The sequence below is a fragment of the Saccostrea cucullata genome, unplaced genomic scaffold, assembly GCF_032062105.1.
Source record: "Saccostrea cucullata isolate Sc308-1 unplaced genomic scaffold, CSIRO_AGI_Scuc_v1 ctg6099, whole genome shotgun sequence".
Taxonomy (NCBI): domain Eukaryota; kingdom Metazoa; phylum Mollusca; class Bivalvia; order Ostreida; family Ostreidae; genus Saccostrea; species Saccostrea cuccullata.
The window spans coordinates 17,501-38,860 of record NW_026938549.1 but is presented as its reverse complement, the minus strand read 5'-3'; the positions used below and the strand labels follow the sequence as shown (position 1 = coordinate 38,860).

Here is a 21,360-nt window from a genome sequence, read left to right as displayed (position 1 = left end):
AAATCCCTGAAATATAAAGAAATCGTAGGTTTTCCTTGGTGCTTAGCTTTGAGATCTTATTTTGCCTTCTATATAATTCCATACAAAATTTTGCACAATTTTTTAACTTTATGACAAAATCATATAAAATTCTCCAACTCTACTTGGTAAACATTATTCAGGTTGTCAATTTAAATGTAAATCTATGAGAATTAATGCTGATTTCCGAAAAAATTTGTTTGTGTTATTTATCCTTAAGGTCTTCCGCTCTCAGCGGGAGACCTTCTACTGCTTCTGATGGTTAAGATTATTCCCTATTATTCTTTTTTTTCCTAGACGCCAACTTTGAGACCTCGTAACTCGCTCATTTCTCAAAGGATTTTGCTCAAATTTCAGAGGTTATAGACATTTATAAATTCTATCAGAGTGCTTACTTTAATTTCAAAAAGTCACTTCCGGTTTTGAGTTATTTCTCTTTCAAGGAAAATTTATAGGCTTTCGTTGCCAGACAAAGGCTTAGAGATGGCTAAAGCTGGAGCAGAAATTCTACTGATTTTAGACAATAGAAGGATTGAAGTTGTGCACATCGGTTTTTGTTTTTCGATTTCTCTATTCCAAATGGCGCTATATAGCGGTCACAAATTAGAACGCTCAAAAGAGCCAAAAATTACTCATATTTTGCTTCTTATCTTCTAAACTAAAAAAAAATTGTTAAAGTCGTATACGCTATATGAACGCCAAATTTTGTGTGAAACAAAATGATTAAATGATTTAAATCACATGAAGTGTAATGAAAAATAATACTTTCCACAAAATTGTACTGTAGATGTCGTTTTAAAAACAAAACAATAAAACATATCTAAGGAATTAAGAATTCAGTCTTTTCATGAATATTAATGAAGGAAGTGCGTAAACAGTAGGCCTATATATAGAAACACATGTCCACGGGAAATCACAGACAACGAGGTATGTTGCATTTCGACAACAATTATTAATATAAGGTCAATATGAGTCATAACAGAGAAGATGGTTGATACTGAATACATTAAAAGATAAGTACCATAAAGAGTAAGACGCTTGCCATCCACGTCAAAAGTGAGTAGTATCTCAAACGGCCTACCTTGTTTTCTTTACGCCACGTGTGTTTCTCAATCTAAAAGTAGCGACGGCGGCACGTGATGGATTTATTTAAAAACAGCTATTTTTCTTTCCTTGCAGGATAATAAATATTTATTATTTGATAACTTTGTAACGCGTTTAATTTTATTGGTGTAATTTACAGTATTTTCGTAACTTTTATTGATTAACAAATTATATCAATTTCCAATCGTATTTTAACTGGCGCAAGTTATAGCGTGTATACTTTTAAAATATATCGAACATAATTTGTGCAGAATTAGAAGATCTTTCAAACGATATGTCGGAAAAAGGGCTGACCCCTAAATTAAGGGATCTAGAGGGGCCAAAAGTTTTTTTTTCCAGATATCTTAAAAAGTATTGAGAATTTGTTTTACATCAAAGAAGCAAAGATGTTGAAAATGTCAAGCTCAATCTAATGGAGTCGTCAAAATACGTCCAACGTCGTCACTTCCTGCCAAACCGGAAGTAGTCGGAAAACGCGTATTTTTGTCGTTTTAGACAAATTTTTGGGCAACATATGTGTCTGGGAGCTTAAAAATTAATTTATCGTGCGTCGTCGTCACTTCCGATTAAACCGGAAGTAGGCAAAAATGGCTTATTTTTGCATTAGTTAACATAGTTTTAGAGGATTTAAAGCATTTTTGGGAGTTATTCTCATTTTTGTTAAAAATGAAAGCTACTTCCGGTCAAACAGGACGGAAGACCTACTCGTTGCTTTGAAACGAGCTTTGCTCTAGTTATAATTATTATTCTTATTTTTTGGACTGTCTAATTTTGTGCAAGCGATTTCTCAAAGCCTACTGGATGAGATTACATGAAATTTTCAGGACAGATGTGTTATAACATGAATTTATAATATCCGAGAGAAAATTTGGAAACTCACTTCCGGTGCCAAGTAACGGGCAATTTTTTGAAATTAAAATGACATTTTGTCCACGATTAAACTCAAAAACAATAAAAGATATCAACATGAAACTTTCAGGAATTATAGATCGTGATAGATACTAACCAGGACTCGACCTTTCATTTGTCGTCAATAATTCCTGTCGTAAGGAGATGCGAATTGAAAAAAATCGTATTTTCTAACTTTTTTGTTATCCAATATTTTTCATTCATTTTTGGAATATTAATAGTCACCCTTCTTTTAATGCTCACTATATAAGTTGTTTGAATATTTGTTAATCGGAACTCTATATATTAATATTTGAAAATCTGAAGCGGGACCAAGATGGCGGCTGTCTCTGTCAACTCCGCCATTTCGCGAGTTGGGGTTTATGGAGGCAGCTGAGCGTTTGATTAAACAATTCTAGCACAAGGATACGTGAAATGTAAACAAAAACTACTTGGACTCTCACGTAGTAGTATGTTGCAATTCAGTGTCAAACTTTAAACTTAATTTCCGTTTCATTGCTTAAGAGTAACTGGGCTAGATACATTATGTAATGTATACAATGTGTTAAATATACGTTCTTAACGTCGAAATAAAAGAAAGGCGATAAGAACGTTTTATTTATTTAATTTCATTGAAGCTATCACACATATTTAATAGATCAGTCCAAAGAAAAAGCGCGAATATTTACTCGTGGCGTTTGGCGCAAAATTATGAATAGTGACCCGCCTTCTATAATTCTTCGACAGGTGTACTGTTGCAAAAGTATGCACAAGTATATTTAGAGCAGCACTCCTAATAGCTTAATAGTTTGCGCGTTGGGGATAAAAGGGAAAAAAGCACATTCACGTTGGTGACCTGGGTTCAATCCCCTTTTTGACTTTTGAATCACTTTTCAGCTCGATTTTACGAGGATTTTTTTCCCGAATCGGACGGAAGACCTCTCGATGCTTGCAACGAGATCGTGTCTAGTTATTAGTTATTATTACTATTATTTTGACTTTCTAATTTTGTGCACGCGATTTCTCGAAGACTACTGGATGAAATTGCATGAAATTTTTCAGGACAGATGTAATGTAACATGAATTTAGTATATCTGAGAATAAAATTTGGAAACTCACTTCCGGTTCCAAGTTACGGACATTTTCCTGAAATTAAAATGACATTTTGTCAACGATTAAACTCAAAAACGGTAAAAGATATCAACATAAAACTTTCAGGGATTATAGATCGTGATAGATACTATCCAGGACGCGTTTATGTTTGTCGTCAGTACTTCCTGTCGTTAGGAGAAGGGAATTGAAAAAATGGCATTTTTTTAGCTCACCTAAGCCGAAGGCTCAAGTGAGCTTTTCTGATCACATTTTGTCCGTCGTCCGTCCGTCCGTCTGTCCGTCCGTCCGTCTGTAAACTTTACACATCTTCGACTTCTTCTCAAGAACCAATAAGCCAATTTTAAGTAAACTTAGTACAAAGCATTCTTGGGTAAAGGGGAGTTTAAATTGTTAAAATGAAGGGCCAAGTCCCCTTACAAAGGGAGATAATCACGAAAAGTCTAAAATAGGATGGGGTCACTAAAAAATCTCCTCAACAACCACTGGGCCAGGAAAGCTGAAACTTATGTGGAAGCATCCTTGGGTAGTGTAAATATTAAATTGTTAAAATCATGACCCCCGGGGGTAGGGCAAGGCCCCAATAGGGAATCCAAGTTTTACATAGAAATATATAGAACAAATCTTTAAAAATCTTCTTCTTAGAAACCACTGGGCCAGGAAAGCTGAAACTTATGTGGAAGCATCCTTCGGTAGTGTAGATATTAAATTGGAAAAATCATGACCCCCGGGGTAGGGCGGGGCCACAATAGGGAATCCAAGTTTTACATAGAAATATATAGAACAAATCTTTAAAAATCTTCTTCTCAACAACCGCTGGGCCAGGAAAGCTGAAACTTATATGGAAGCATCTTTAAGTAGTGTAAATATTTAATTGTTAAAATCATGACCCCCGGGGTTGGGCGGGGCCACAATAGGGAATCCAAGTTTTACATAGAAATATATTGAACAAATCTTTAAAAATCTTCTTCTCAAGAACCACTGGGCCTGGACAGCTGAAACTTATGTGGAAGCATCCTTTTGTAGTGCAAATATTAAATTAAAATCATGACCCCCGGGGGTAGGGCGGGGCCACAATAGGGAATCCAAGTTAACATAGAAATATATAAAACAATTTTTTAAAAATCTTCTTCTTAGAAACCACTGGGCCAGGAAAGCTGAAACTTATGTTGAAGCATCCTTGGGTAGTGGAAATATTAAATTGGAAAAATCATAACCCCCGGGGGTAGGGCGGGGCCTTAATTGGGAATCCAAGTTTTACATAGAAATATATAGAACAAATCTTTAAAAATCTTCTTCTCAAGAACCACTAGGCAAGGGAAGCTGAAACTTACGTGAAAGCATCCTTGGGTAGTGTAGATATTAAATTGTTAAAATCATGACCCCTGGGGGAAGTGCGGGGCCACAATGGGGAATCCAAGTTTTACATAGAAATACGTAGAACAAATCTTTAAAAATCTTCTTCTCAAGAAACACTGGGCCAAGAAAGCTGAAACTTATGTGGAAGCATCCTTTGGTAGTGTAGATATTAGATTGTTAAAATCATGACCTCCAGGGGTAGGGCGGGACCACAATAGGGAAACCAAATTTTACATAGAAATATATAGAACAAATCTTTAAAAATCTTCTTCTCAAGAACCACTGGGCCAGGAAAGCTGAAACTTACATGGTAGCATCCTTGGGTAGTGTAGATTCTAAAGTTTTAAAATAAAAAAGGTAAGGGGGCATGATAGGTATAGCAAGAGGGGGAATCTGGAAAAGATCTGCATCACCGAAGTTACTCAGGTGAGCGATGTTGCCCATGAGCCTCTTGTTTGTTTTTCAATATTTTTAATTGATTTTTGGAATGATAATAGAGACCCTTTGATTGATGCTTACTATATAAGTTGTTTGGATATTGGTTAGTCTGAACTCTAGATATTAACATTTGAAAATCTGAAGCGGGACCAAAATGGCGGATGTCTCTGTCAACTTCGCCATTTCGCTAGTAGGAGTTTATGGAGGCAGCTGAGCGTTTGATTAAACCATTCTGACATAAAGATGCATGAAATGTAAGAAAACTACTTGTACTTTCATGTATTAGTAACGTTGCTATTCAGTGTCAATCTTAAAACTTAATTTCCGTTTCACCGCTTTAGTGTAACTGGGCTAGATACGTGTGTACAATGTGTTAAATATACTTTCTTGATGTCGAAATAAAATAAAGGCGATAACAAGTTGTTTTATTTAATATTTAATTTCATTGAAGCGATCACACCTATTTGATAGATCAGTCCAAAGGAAAGGCACGAATATTAACTCGTGGTGTTTGTCGCCAGATTATGAATATTGGCCCGCCTTTTATGACTCTTAGACAGGTGTACTGTTGCAGGTGTACTGTTTACACAAATATATTTAGAGCAGTATTCAAATTTTATTAGTTTTTCAAGAAACGTAACCACTGTGTTTCCCATGCACACTTATGTCATATTAAATTAATACAAAAGACAGAAATAACAAAACCTTCTTTAAATAAGATCGTCTAATGGAGTTTATATTACAACATGTGTAACATTCTTTTCTCAATAATCTGATTCAAGTTATTGAACATAAATGGTACCTGATACCTTGATGTAGGGTGAATCATATTTTTTTCGGCATACCATTTCAACCTTTCCGTGAAAGTGTAACTAATCGGCATAGTTCACTTGGGGATAAACGAGAAATAAAAAAAGTTTTAAATTATAGTCACTTCACTGCTTTTGTGTTACTTACGTATATAATGTGTACAATGTGACAAATATATTTTCTAAACCTCGAAATTAAGGCTAGAAGAACATTCTTTTTTCTTAATTTCATTGAAACTATCACATCTATTTAATAGATCAGTCCAAAGAAAAGGCGCGAAGATTTAATCGTGGCGTTTGGTGCTTTCTATAATTTTTAGACAGGTGTACTGTTGCAAAAATATTTAAACTTTTATCAAAAAAAATATTATTTTATTTAGAGTAGAGATAAGAGAAAGCAAAACTCCTTCACAAGTATCGTCATTCCGAACTACGAGTTGCGTACAGGGTTTAGCAAATCGAGCACACTCGTGTTTTGTACACAGTTTTTGTAACGGGACACGAGTTCTGTTTTTGTTTATGTTTAGAATTCACCGGGTGCGTTCTAAATCGTCAGTGTCTGGTTACCATAACTGCACGGACTGACAATATATTGTGTGTTTGTTTTGCTTTTGAACATATCTACTCTGAATTTTCTGGATTATAGTATTGACATTTTTCATTTATACACAACGAGATTGCCACTTTTCCTTGGGATTAAGAGTAAAATTAATTTGTAAAAGTGAAAGGATGTGTCAATCAAACCCGCCAAAAAGTTTGAAATATTAATATCTTTTGTATGAAATAAGATTTTTAATTAATTTTTGTGTGAAATGCTATTAAAATATATAAGTTTATATATTATAGACAAAATAATAACTTCAAATCTGTGTCCAAGTACCTTTAAAGGAACAATAACCTTGATTCTACCACATTCAAATTTGTCACATCTTACAGCTTGATTCAAATGAATATTACTGATTACCTTGACTGGATAATCCTAGCATATAAAGTAGATTGTTTACCTGTTGAAGGACATTTCCTTCACATAACTATTTAAAACTTAAGAACTGAATATCCTATCATTTAATTCACTGATAGGGAAGCCTGTACTTACTTCTGAAAATAAATTAAACTTATATTTATCAGTTATATAAGGGGCTCATTTGTAATATGGATAATTGGAATCTGTATATATAATTTGCTTGCTGACCCACCTGCAAATGCTAATTGGATCAGTATTACTCATTCAATTTGTTTATTGTTTTGATAAAGTTTTGGTATGTAGCTATGTTACTCAAGCTGTTTATTGTTTTGGTACAAGGTTGCACCTTTTGGGTCAAAGCTACCCATATTGTTTAATGGTTTGGTACACAATAGATATGTGTTTTTAGGGTCAGAGTTACCCATATTGTTTATTGTTTTGGTATTCAGTAGATATGTACTTATTGGGTCAGAGTTACCAATATTGATTATTGTTTGGTACACAGTAAATGTTATCCATATTGTTTTGGTACACAGTAGATAGGTACCTGTTGGGTCGGAAGTACCCATATTGTTCATTGTTTCATGCTCAAAATGACAATCAATTGGCGTCTATTGAAGCATTTTTGTTTATTGTTGGGTCAAAGTTACCCATATTGTTTATTGTTGGGTCGGAGTTACTTAAGTTGTTTATTGTTGGGTTGGAGTTACCCATTTTGTTTATTGTTGGGTCAGAGTTACCTGTGCTGTTTATTGTTGGGTCAGAGTTACCCATATTGTTTATTGTTGGGTCGGAGTTACTTAAATTGGTTTTTGTTGGGTCGGAGTTACCCATACTGTTTATTGTTGGGTCGTATTTGCCCCATTTTTTGTTTATTGTTGAGTTTGAGCTACATATACTGTCTATTATTTGGTCGAAGTTACCCATATTGTTTATTAATTGTTGGATCAGAATTACCCATATTGTTTATTGATGGATCGGGTAACCCATATTGTTTATTTGTAGGTCGGAGGTACCCATATTGTCTATTGTTGGATCAGAGTTACCCATATTGCTTATTCATTATTGGGTCAGAGTTACCCATATGTTTATTGATTGCTTGGAGTTACCAATATTGTTTATTTATTGTTTGGTCAGAATCTCCTTTATTGTTTTTTGATGGGTCTGAGTTACCCGTATTTAAGCATTGAATTATCATTTTTTGAAAGATGCAGTCTCATAACTGCAATGGTGTGTGCAAACAAATTGAGTAAAGCGTGTTAGCGCGTTACGAAAATTTGTTTGCTCATACCATTGCAGTTATGAGACTGCATCTTTCAAAAAATGATAATTCAATGCTTATATTTACATTTTTTAGCCCCTGTATTTTCTGCAACTTTGAATTTTTAATTAAAATTTCTGCCTTATCCTTCATGTAAGTTACAATTGATAGAACAGCTTTTGGAACAGCTTTATCCAAGTTTCCCGCCAGAGTTTGTTTGCACACAAACCAAAATCCGCAAACAAAAATAGTGCACAATGAAACAGATAACAATAATCAAAGTTTTTTTTAATTTTTCAATCTAAAATGATAAACTATATTTTGGAACAAAGAAATACAAATGAATTTTTAAAAAACATGAAGTTTTCGCTTTGTTTAAACTGTAATGACATAGTCCCTGTATTCATACGCCAGACAGACTTCGGTGATTTGGTCTTGTGTGTTATGTGTATTTATCACTTATAATTTTATAATGCTTTTTATTAGGGTAAAACAAAGTAAATGTAAATATTGTCTATTGTTGGCTGCTGATAATGACAATCAATTGACGTCTTATGATGTATATCTGTTCACTTCTTTGTTAGAGTTACCTATGTTGTTGTTTGTTGGCTGCCTCAATTGGAAATCAATGGGCATCTTATATAGCATAACTGTTTATGGTTGGATCAGAACTACCCATTGTTTTTTTTTTTTTATTTGCTCATAATGACAATCAACTTGATCAAATGGTGTCTTATGAAGCATATTTGTTGGTTGGGTCAAAATTACCTTTAGTGTTGATTGGTAATTGCCCGAAATGACATTCAAATTATGTTTTATGAAGCACATCTGACTTTTGGCACGATCTTTTCCATGAATCGGTTAAGGATGCTGGGCTCATAATTATGTAATAATTGGTCAGTGTTATCCATGTGCTTTGTTGTTATGAATGATCAAGCTTCTTTTTGTACCAATGAAGCTGAATTATTAAAGTCGTTTATAGTACAGAGATGTTTGATGGGCCCAGAGGGTTTAATTTACGCATCATGCCTATATCGCGTAATATACTGGTACAGCAATTACTTATACTATGAATGAAGGATATGGAGATAACAAACATTGTTCAATATCGAAGTCCATAAAACAATACAAAACAGGAGCAAAGCAAACACGGATCTCCGAAACCTCAGAGGTGGAATCAAGTGCCATGGAGGAGTGAGCATCCCCTGCTGACAGGTCACACCCGCCGTGTGCTCCTTGTCATGATTAGTTAATAACGGAAAAATCCGTCGTCAATTCAGTGTATAAAAAATAGACTAAAAATTGGTATGAAAAACGTCCGTCAGCATTTGGCTTAATGATAAATTGTATTTGCTGACAAGGTCATTGTTTTGACCACAGAACTTACGAAATGATGACTTTAAACGAGACTACTGATATTCTTGTTTCATCAACTTGCTTGTCAATAATTTACCTCGTTTTAGAAATTGTTCATACGCGGAGCAAGCTCTTGCGTATCAAATCAACTGAGATATATACATTCAGTATGCAGGCGATGAAGGTGTATTGCTGCATAAGTTAGGGAAGGAAGTTGACGATAGAAAAGTTAAAGTCATCATGTTTATCATATAGCTTGGTTGTTAGATTACCATTTACGTCTTTTTCAAGTAAAATATCCAAGTATAAAACAGATGTGTCACAGCAATCCATATTAGTTTGGTTAAGGAGTTTCATTAGTACTAATGAGGCAGAGATATCTATTGTTAATTGCTCATAATGAGAATCAACAGGCATTTAATGAAGTACGTATTTTTATCGGCCAAGAGTTTTAAAGGTGGTATATTCTCCCTTAATGACACTTTGTAATTGGAAGAGAAAATGATGGAAAATTAACTTTTAAGTACATTGTAGATACATCCTAAACAATCTGTGAGAACACAAAATCCTCAGGAAAAGATCTAGACATCTTTACGACCCACATCACGATATTCCAGTAATTCCAGTTAAGAGGGAACTGGCATAATTTCACTAGCCTGGGGAACCGAATAAAGAATTGTCTGATGCTATGAATTTTATGTATCATATTTAAATTTAAAAATTCAAAACTTGTTTGACACTTTCTGACTTTACCATGCAATAACCTTGTGTAAGATGCAGATATATGTATGTGCCTGCAAAACTGCAGCAGTGCTGTCATGGGTGTGCGCTAAATCAGCTGAATAACAAGAAATACCACAGTAACTGTATCTATCTGAACTATGAATGAGCTCAGTCGTGACCTTCACACTCCAAAGAGTGAAAATGAGATATTGGTATATGTATTAACATTATTACAATACACATTTTTTAACAAACCTTACAAGATAGCAGGCATTACCTAAAGCAGCTGTCGGTGATATAAAAAAGTCTAGACTTTAATTTATCGTGGGAAATGATTGTGTAAAAAGGTAAAAAGTCGTACGTTTTTATGGTGTTAAATTTGGTAAAATACTTTCGTTTCAAATTGTCCAAAACATCAATGGAATTATGAGTATCAACATCTGATTCCCACCACTTCTTTAATATATTGTTGCACAGTAATCTTCAAGATTCCCCTTCACTACTGTTAATATCTTTCTGAGGAGTAAAGAAAGTGACTTGGTTGAACATTTACTTGAACCCGCAATGTATCTTTGGGTGTAAGGTTTCTTCTGAGGTTTCGGAATCCAATATATGATTTTGGTAGTTCAAAATCATTTTGTTTCGTTGGAATACCAAAAATATCAAAACTAACATATGATTTTGAAGAATTTTGTCCTTAGTAAGGCAAAAAGTATGAATCTATGATGTCTCACAAAGCCCCCTTTTTGGTTACTAGATGTATTTTACATTTTGTCGTAGTATCATAATTATGTACCCTTAAAACTCTTTCAAAGATTTCTTTCTTGTCCCAGGCGATCATCGAAAGTTCAAAAATTATTACCCCTTGTGCTAAAAAAAACTTCAGTTTTGAATTCAAGTTTAGAGTTGGGGTTTTGTTTGGCATGAACTTGACCTTTGACTTGACCTTTGACATAATCAGGTCATATCAAACTCAAGTTTATTTAGATATTTACAACTCTCGCTTTGTTAGATGCTAAGAATAAGTACACCCTCTTTCCACCAAAAATAATCAATTCCTCTTAGAGCTAAACGTGTAACACACTGGATCCACAAAAAATCATATTTTGTTTTATAGCAACGATTCTATTGATACTAAATTGTTTTATTTAAATAACAATCATTCTTCTTTTATTTGACCATTGAAATTCATTTGATTTTTTCTAGAATATTATACAATCCCCAGAAAATAGATATTGGCTCAGGGCAAACTTTAAATCAAAATCTCTAGAAGTATTAAACCATTTATACCCCTCTGAAAAACATTCAACGATATATACGAGATTTTATTATTTTAAAGACAGAAAATGCAGTAGTCATTTCTAAATGCATCGAACTAACAAAATAAAGGTAATCAGATACTTGTACTTAGAATATTCCTAAGCTTTTTCTTTTCTTTTTTCAGAGAATGACAACTAGACGAACATCGTGTATTTTTGCATTTATTCTATCAATTGCAATGGAAAGTGGGGTAGTAAGTATTTCAATTTAATTCTCAAAGAAGATGGACGCATTCGGCGAGTGATCTGCAGGAAGCATTTGTACAAAACATTTATGGTTTAAATGTCCATGATTTGGTTGGCTGAACATAGCTGGTCAGATTTCACAAACACGTCCATAGTTTTTTTTCATTTAGTTTGAAAGACATTGTGAATTGTAACATTTATGTCCGTATTTCCCAGGGGTACTATAACATACATGTAGTACTTAATGTTTCACAAAAAATAAACACCTAAAATATTTAATGCATAGATGCATGATACGTGTACATGTACATTATAGAATAGAAGATTAGAATTGATTTCGCTCGAGAACAGGACTGATCCAAAATTTATCTCATTCAAAATTTTGATATACTGTAAACCAAGTATTATACGCGTGCAATAAATATCCGCAAGTTCCGCGAGTAACCTCTGCTCGCGGATATTTATCGTCGCGAACCAGTTGTTCAGTTTGTTTACATGTTTTGATTAGAGTTATTTGCCTTTTTTTTAATACAGATCCCGACACTTCAATATGCAATGATTATCACGTAAAAACTTTAGTGTACTAGAAGCACATAAAATCTAATTACAAAGTAACATTCGGTAAAAATGTAAGAAACGAATGGCAAATCTTAAAAGTATTTGTCTAAAAATGATTAAAATGTCAATAATTATATCAGCTTGTGTTATAACTGTTCATTTATTGTCACAGACGAGTTAGAGATAAGCTGGTGAATTACGACTAATTATTGCCCAGTCCTGCTCTGTCCAAACCATTTATAATAATTGCCCTTTGGCTTTGTAGATCTCGGAAAGCGTCGATTAATTACCCAATTGGTATGAGGCACTTTCACACTTTCACAATTGGAGTTTTTTAAAAATCAACTCTACTCTCCTCATTTTTTCCCGATTTTCATTCCATCGTCGTGAATGATAACATTTTACTTTAACTATAGGAACGGATATAAGATTTTAAATGGACGCAATGCACAGAATGTCTTAAATAATGCGTAAGCAGTACTCAAGGTAGCATTTTACTTAGTTTATGGACAGATTTAAGATTTTAATTTGATGCCAAAAATACTTGTGGAAATTTAAAAAAAATGTGACCACTTGTTCGCGGAAATAAATCGTCGCGGATGTGTTCTCTAGCGGTCAGTCGCGAATAAAAAATGACGCGTATAATAATTGGTTTACAGTACCAGTACTCAAAACGAAACTGACAAAATAAATGGCTGTTTGGATGGGGAAAAAATTAACGCCCCATGTCAGGCTCGAACCAAAAACTTTTTGCTTCTAGTGCACTTTACAGGTACCAAACTTACTGCGCTATCAACGCTACACATAAACAAATGATTTTAAAAGGAATAAGAAGCACCATATTCACACATTTGGATTTTTGGTGAAAAGTTCATTTTTCGTGATCTCTGGGTCTTCTCTCCATTTTTAAAAAAAGTGTTAGTTTCTTTGAATTAAAATACACACAAATAACGTTTCAAAATCATGGAGAGAAGACCCAGGGATAGAAATAGTTTTTAGAAAAACCTGTATAAAAATGTATCATTTTGTACCAAATGCCTGATCTGGCCAATTTTCAAGTTATTTTTTAGCAAATCAAAGCTCAATTTCGGGAAAATATTTTCCTTTCCTGTTGCAAAGGAACCCGATAAATAAATAAAATGTTAAAATTTCTTGTGACATGCTGATATAATTTTCACTTTGCAATTACGCCCAGATTCCTGCCGAATGCCAATCAAAAGCGCCCTCGTTTTTTGCCTAAATAGACTTTTATGTACTTTTACGCAATCATGGCAAAGCAACTTACTTTTACGCAATCATGGCAAAGCAACTTACTAGTATTTCTTTTTATTTTGCCGTCATCACTTCCAGTAGTAAGATATGGTCACTTTTCTTTTTTGTGGCATTTTGTCCGCAAGTTCTCAAAGACCATTAGAAATTGAGTCTTAAAACTTTCAGGAGGACAGATGATGACCAGAAGATGGTAGAAACCTATTTATATTTTATTGCCGTGACGTTCTTTGTCCACCAGAAATAGATAAAAAATACGCAAATTTTAATTTTCTTTTTTAAATGTTTGTTTATCGAGGTAATCAAGAGTGTTTCAAGTAATATCATTTCCATCGTTACTTATTTCTTCCAAACGAAATTTGTCAAAGAAATGAGCATTTTCATCGAAATTTTCAGGAGTGATTGCTTCACGCTCAGAGAGTAGTTTAAAGTAATTTTAGTACTTCCTGTGTGTGAATATTCCAAATACTATATATTCTGCCAAAACTAATAACTTTTGCATGCTGTTCGACAATAATCTTTTTGATACATTTTGACAAAATGTAATTTTCCAACATGCTCAAATGTCCCTTTCATGAGGTCAATTATCAGTGCGAGTTTGGAGTAGTGCTTATTAGCTAATAAGCATGAATTAGTTACAGGGTAAACGTATTATCGTTCCCTTTGATTTAGAGATTTAAAAACATGCCCTACTTATCACTAGTGTTCTTATAATTATAATTTTTATTCACTCTGACATTACGGGTGTAATTTGGCGGTACGTTTGTGTTCACAAGATAGATAACTTAAATAAGTAAAATTGTCGGAGTTATCTTTCTTTATTTTAACTTTGGAGAAAAAAACGAAATAAAACTTTTTGATTTGATTTGAACATATTTTATTGATTATACTTTACAAATGGGATTGGGCAAAAGTTCTCAAAACTTATTACGCCCTTTCCCTACATATACATTATACCAAACATATTTACATACATGGGTTTCAGCTTAAAATGAAATAACAATGATAATAATAATAATATAATAATAATATATAATAATCAGAGTAAAACACATTCAATAGAATACATTACATATGTAATAGACATGCTGTATAAGATTTACAATTAGAAATAATTATTGTATCAACCAAATCGTCCTGACTTTTTAATGAAAGTTTGTACAATAGAGAATAGGTATTCATTTTCAAAATCATTTAACGATTTGTCTCCCCAGAGTAAAGTGTGAGTATCGACAGTGTGTAATTTACCCATTCGCAAAAATTTGTCAAAAAATTCATTCCTGGCTTCTGTATATTTTTTGCATGAGAAGAAATAATGATGAGAATCCTCCACTCTTCCACAAGAACATAGTGGACTCAAGATTACATTACATCAAAAAAGATCGCTATTAAGCACACAGTTATGTCTAAGCCCCGTGTGTATTATATTTAAGCGTCGATTTCCATAACTGAAGTAAGAGGGTGGCATTTGTTTATTGTAAGAAATAGACTGTTTAAAAATAGATAAGGAGGGAGAATTTCTTACATTAAGAGGTAATGAGTTCCATTCTTCAATAACAAGGGGAACGTAAGTTGATTTGTAAGCTTGCAATCTGCATTTGGGTATGTTATAGTTCTGCGAGTTTCTCGTACTGTTACTTGATGAATTACATCGTAAGTTAGGGATTATATCAGTGAGATATTCAGGAACTTGGTTTTTATCAATTTTATACATTGTAGTTAGTCTGGTCTTTTTCCTTCTTTCATGTAATGGTTCCCATCCAGTTTCAATGTAAAGTGCATCTTTAGAAGCTAACAGAGTTAATCCTGTGACAATTCTAGCAGCACATAATTGTAATTTTTCTAATTTTTCGCTGTCACCTATATTACATCCACCCCACACCAAGGAAGCGTATTCTAAATGTGGTCTGATAAAGGTTGTGTACATGAGTGAAAGAGTTTTTCGGTTGACAACAAATTTAAGTTTTTTTAACAAGCCCAATTTTTTATATGCATTGACTAGAATAGAATCAATATGTGTAGACCAACTTAGATCTTGCGAGAAAAAAATTCCTAAATGTTTATGAAAAGAAACATTAAATTCTAGCTGACTTTGCTGGAAGAAAAGTTTAGGATAAATAACACTTTTTTTCAGGCTAAAAAATATTGCTTTAGTTTTAGTAGGATTGAATTTAAGAAGCCATTTTTTCGACCAGATTTCTAGCTTGTTAAGATCAGAATTCAGTTTGTTTTCAATAGTATTAACATTTTTAGATGACTGTTGTAGGGAGTTATCGTCTGCAAATAATCTACAAAAACTTGTCATTTCTTCAGCAACATCATTAACATATATAAGAAATAATAGAGGTCCTAACACTGAGCCTTGAGGGACACCGGCGTGTATAGGTTTTTCGTCAGATAGCAAGTTTCTGTATAAAACTCTTTGTGATCTACCTTCTATGTAACTCTTTAACCAATGAAACATATTTCCCTCTATACCATAAGTTCTAAGTTTGAACAAGAGACCCTTGTGCCACACACGATCAAATGTTTTAGAAAGATCACAGAATATCATACAACAATTTTCACCATCATCGATGGATTTAACAATAGTATCATATGTTTCTATTAGTTGATATACAGTGGAATGACCTGGTAAAAATCCAGCCTGGTATTTATAAAAAAAGATTGTTGTCACGAAAGTGATTATACAAGTGTTTGAATATGATTCGTTCCAGTATTTTACCAATTCAACTTAACAATGACACAGGTCTATAATTAGACATAACAGATGGATCATCTTTTTTAAATAAAGGGAGAACATTGGCAACTTTCCATTTCAAGGAAAAATACAATCAACTAATGACCTATTAAACAATAAACATAATGGTTTTACAATAGTATACATGGTGGATTTCAACATCTTGTGACTAATATTATCTGGACCTATTGCTTTGTAAACAGGAATAATTGAAATAATATCTATAATCTCTTGTTCATCAATACAGACTGTATCAAATGGGTTATTGCACACAGAATTGAAATTAGGTAAAATGGCGTCGTTTTCGTCAATACAAGTGATAGAAGCAAAATAATCATTTAAAACATCTATTTTCTCTTCATTTGTAAAAGCCACACATGCATCACCATTAACAAAGGTATACTGTAGAGGAGGAATATCGGTAGTAGATTTTACTTTAAATATATCTCTCAATAACTTCCAGTAAAGTTTGGAATTATTTTTACTTGCGTCTGTAATATGATGCTCTATGTTATTATGATAGTTTTCAATGGCGATTTTTTTCATATTGTTAAACTTATTCCTGCATTTCTCATATTTTTCCCAGTCAGAATTTCTTTTTGTCCTTTGGGCCCTACTAAATAATCTATTCTTGTTTCTATGTGTTTTACGCATAGCCGAATCAAACCAAGGTTTATCTTTCGGACGAATTACAACCGATTTTTCAGGAATACATTCCTTTACTTTATTCAAAAATGTTGATGTAAAATTTTTCCTTGCTTGATCTATATCAGGTTCCTCAATTATAAGCGTATTCCAATCAGTATTTTCAATGAGAGAATTCAATTTATCCATATCTGCGTGCTTATATAACCAAACCTTTCTTTCGTATGATTGATTTTGAATAACATCTGATTTAACAAAAACATATGTTCCTTTATGGTCACTTATAAAATTATCAACATGAACAGTTCCAGAGTGAAGCACCTTGATGTCTGAGCTAACCAGAATTGGGTCAATAAGCGTGCTCGATCTACTCGTGACTCTCGTTGCTTCATTGACAATATTGCTAAGGCTATACTGAGACAAAATTTCGTTAACAATGTGAGTGCGTGGAATATCTAAAAAATCTACATTTAAGTCTCCAAGGATAGTTATCTTATTGGATATATCAGAAACTTTTTCAATGGACCACATTACGTTTTTCCAAAAGGATTTATCAGAATTCGGAGGCCGATATAGACAGCAAAGGTAAATATTACTTATAGGATCGCTAACTTCTATCCATATACATTCCGTATTCAAAGGTTCAAGGTCAGTGCGTCTTATGGCTCGAAATGAATCGGATACATAAATCAGGGTACCGCCCCCATATGAGTATATAAAATTTTTTTTCCCCACGAACCAGGAAATATTTAGCTACCCACGAACATTGACCCCCACGAATAAAAATGATTTCACAGTATAAGCAGCATTAATAGGATTGTTACGGTGTAAAATACAACATTTTTGGACTTATTTTAAATTACCGTGTAAATTAACTTTTCGGACTTTGTGTAAATTGTTGTCAAAACTTTTCTTATATTTCGGCAAATGTGATAAATTATATAAATTCCGCACAGCCTTAATCCCACCGGTGTGTTCCCCGAATGGCTACTAGGAAAAAACAACAAGTAATTATCACACTCAATTAAGGGGCCCTCTAAGGGGTACAGGTAGACTTACCTGTGCTTACCTGGATAAGCAATATTTTATAAATCAGATATATTTTAATTCAGAGGGTTTTCTATTTTCCGAAATATACTGAATAAATGAATAAATATAAGTAGGTGTAGTTTGAAGAAATATGTTTGGGTTTTTTTTATTTTATTTATTTTTTTAATTAACTAATATTATTATAATGTAATGTAGGTAGTATACAAGATATGACCATTTTATAGATTACCTTGTGCACTGTTGGTTATGGTGACGTTGTCCCAACAACCTGGGCAGGAAAACTCATCGCAGCTTTTTCAGCCATTCTGGGAATTTCATTCTTCGCACTTCCAGCAGTAAGCAATGGAAATTTGTATTTTAAAATATTTTCAGTTCAAAAAAATAAATAAATGATAAATGAAAATAGATTTTTGAAAAATGCCAAGTATTTCATTCCAAGTTTTTATAGCATGCTTATATTTCTTACAGTAATTAGCATCTTCAAATACAGTAAAAAAACATAACGATTGAAATCATGTAACCTACTATGTATTTCTATAATTTTAGGGGATATTAGGCTCGGGCTTTGCTTTAAAAGTTCAGCAGCAGCAACGCCAGAAACACCTTATCCGGCGCCGTGTTCCCGCAGCGCAGCTCATTCAGTGTCTATGGAGGTGCTACGCCGCCGACACCAACTCTATGTCGGTCGCTACCTGGAAACCTCACATGACTCCCTGTCCAAGTCCTACATCGTATGAGTTTTTAAACTTTTATTTTTTTGATTAACATCTTCAAAGAGACAAAGATGGAAATAGATATTACCAATTACCAACTTTTTTTCTTTACACATTGATGTGATTATTTGATATTAAGATTTTCAGTCTTTTCCAGACTGAAATTGAGATTAAGAAATAATTTACGATTTCAATTCGTGTTGTTTTTAAAATGATAAAAATTTTCGCAAAATTTGTTATGCTTTATGCCTGAAAAATCCGAAATGAATATTTAAAGAATATTGCTAATTTTACACCTTTTGCTTCAATTATGCAGAAATTGTACTTTTTGTCAAAATAAGTTATTTTTAAAATAATACTTATATTTTGCCTAATGTTTATTATTTACAGAACACTGATTTATATTTGTAATATTTTACAGAGAACGTCCATTTAAAACAAACGCTTCGTTTGTAAGTCGATTTTCCACAAGACGAAGAGATCGGTCCTGTTCGTCTAGCAATTCCATTTCTAATAATCCACATTCCCCCTTACTTCCGAGAAAAGATCAAAATAAAAAGCCAAATGGGTCAGATCTATCAGAAGAAGGAACTCTCGCTATAAACAGGTAAAATTACTTTTATACTTCTAAATTCTATACATCATATGTAGTGTGGCTGTCTGTCCTTTTTTTATAAGGTTTATGAAAATAACGATGCTTTTTGATAGCATATTTCAAATATTCCCACCTTACTTTACAGTAAATGAGTGTTTATAATAAATGTGTTTCCTTGATACTCTTTTAAGTTGATGTAATGATACTAGTAAACAGATCTCCTATATTAAGCCATGATTCGAAGAAAAAAAAATGAATCGGCAATGGATATGAATGACTGTATATTTTATAATACCTGTATTATATTGATGTCTAATAGTCTTTGATACAAAAATGTCAATAAAATATCATGTAAAATATTGTTCCCTGTTCTCTACGCACCCTAATTTAAACTAACTTGAATCAGCATCACCTAAAGATATGAATACAAGGTATATAGGTACTGCTGTTCTTGACAATTTGATAAAAAAATAAAATTAAGGTTCATAAACCCTCTGCTGACTCATATAAAATTTTTCTTTAACTTTTATGATTTTCCAAAGGAAATGTATATGCTGAATAAAATACAACATTTATAGCATGGCTTGCGGGGCAAAATTTGACAAAATAGGCTCTTCAATTTGACAAATTTATAAGGGAATAATTCCCCATTTTCAAAAGGTGAGTTATTTCCCCTGAAGGGAACTCTTTTACTGTGTTTAATACGCATGCGCTATAAATAAAGTCACTTCCGCGGACGTTCTTGATGTAAACATGTTTATGGTGTTATGCCTCAGTCATATGGAAAAATGTTATTGTGTTTGTGAATAAAAAGAAATCTTAACTGATTCGTATTTTTTTTTTAAATTGCCCACTCATAGTCTCTTTCTGAATTTGTATTAATCTGTGTAGTACTATAATAAGGTGCTGTGTGACCCCCCCCCCCCCTTACAAAAAAAAAAAAAGAAACAAATTACTGATAGAATGCTGATACACATTCGAATAGGCCTATTTTTAAAAAAAAAAGCTTATAAGCTAATTTTCGGTAGTTAATATTCTGCAGACGGATCATCATTTTTTACAAAATGTGCGGAACAAATTTTTAGTTATAAAGTTTTTACGAATTAATCTAGCCTGCTGCAGCCATATTTTCTTTGTATCTCTAAAAAAATTTTGGAGACTAATGACATGTCCATCTACAGTTTTACCTCTGAAATTGCGGCATATATAGCAGTAGTTCGTCTTCCGCGACCGATACCAAGAAACTGCGTTTTTGCTCGATTGTATGCCAGAACATAGAACTTTTACTTACAAGAACATATTTGGTGACAATTAAAGGCCTATTTCATTTTAAAAGTTTCAAAAAAAGTGGAAATTTGCTTTTTATTTTTAAGAAAAATAATGTCATCTAAAATCATTGTAAAAATTGCTTTTAAAAATATTGTCTCAAACGGTTTGGGTATGTTTTTAGTTAACTGAGCCCGATCCGTAGTTTGAGACAATTCTTTTTGTCAATTAGACTATCCTTGCAATCAGGTTTGTCCTTTATCTAGAAAGAGAGGGGAAGAGTGGGAAATATAAATGTTTTGTCTTTATTAGCGCAATCGTAGAATGGATCTTAAATTAAAGTAAAACGGTCAAGTTGAAATAAATGTCACAGAATATATACATAAAAAAATGTATGAAAACATGATGACCTGATGTGACACAAGAACATAGCAACTTTCACAATAAAACAATATACAAATTATTTGACATAGTAGACATATAAAAAATTAAGTATTAATTAATTCAGCTAGGAATAGAGAGATGATTATTTACATATCTCTATCAAATTTTGAACTCTTAAAAGAAGTTCATAATATTTACATCAATTAAGTTACAAATTAGATTGTGAAATTTTGAACTTGTTAGAGCTTTCCTGATATTTATTTTTCATGTTGGTCCCAAATAAAACCTTTCACTAGTATAGACAGTTTGTTTTTGTATATAACTAGTCCTTATAAAAACATGAGTTTGGGTGAATGTCTTATCGAGTAGTAATTGATCTTACAGCAAGCAATACTCGTATTGTATACTAACATGTATCTTGGCTTTTCACAAAATATATTTATTGAGAATTAATAGAATATTTCACAAAACAATCATTACTGGGAGATTCTTCAATCAATATGAAGCAGATGTTTACAAACAAGAATAAAGTGTAGAATTTTTTTTCTTTTTTCATTTACTTCACATACTTCTAGAATCTATGGCTTGTATTATACTGTCAATCT

At 32.9% G+C, this 21,360-nt stretch overlaps 1 protein-coding gene across 1 annotated transcript in view; it reads left to right on the top strand.

The window, feature by feature from the left end:
- The first annotated feature begins 17,730 nt into the window (after positions 1 to 17,730).
- LOC134250600 (potassium voltage-gated channel subfamily KQT member 5-like) overlaps positions 17,731 to 21,360 on the top strand; it is a 3,681-nt gene continuing 51 nt past the window's right edge. The window contains exons 1-4 of the mRNA XM_062732962.1: positions 17,731 to 17,754; positions 18,022 to 18,132; positions 18,344 to 18,528; positions 18,932 to 19,117. Of these exons, the coding sequence (XP_062588946.1) occupies positions 17,731 to 17,754; positions 18,022 to 18,132; positions 18,344 to 18,528; positions 18,932 to 19,117 (506 nt within the window). The remainder of the gene's footprint in view (positions 17,755 to 18,021; positions 18,133 to 18,343; positions 18,529 to 18,931; positions 19,118 to 21,360) is intronic.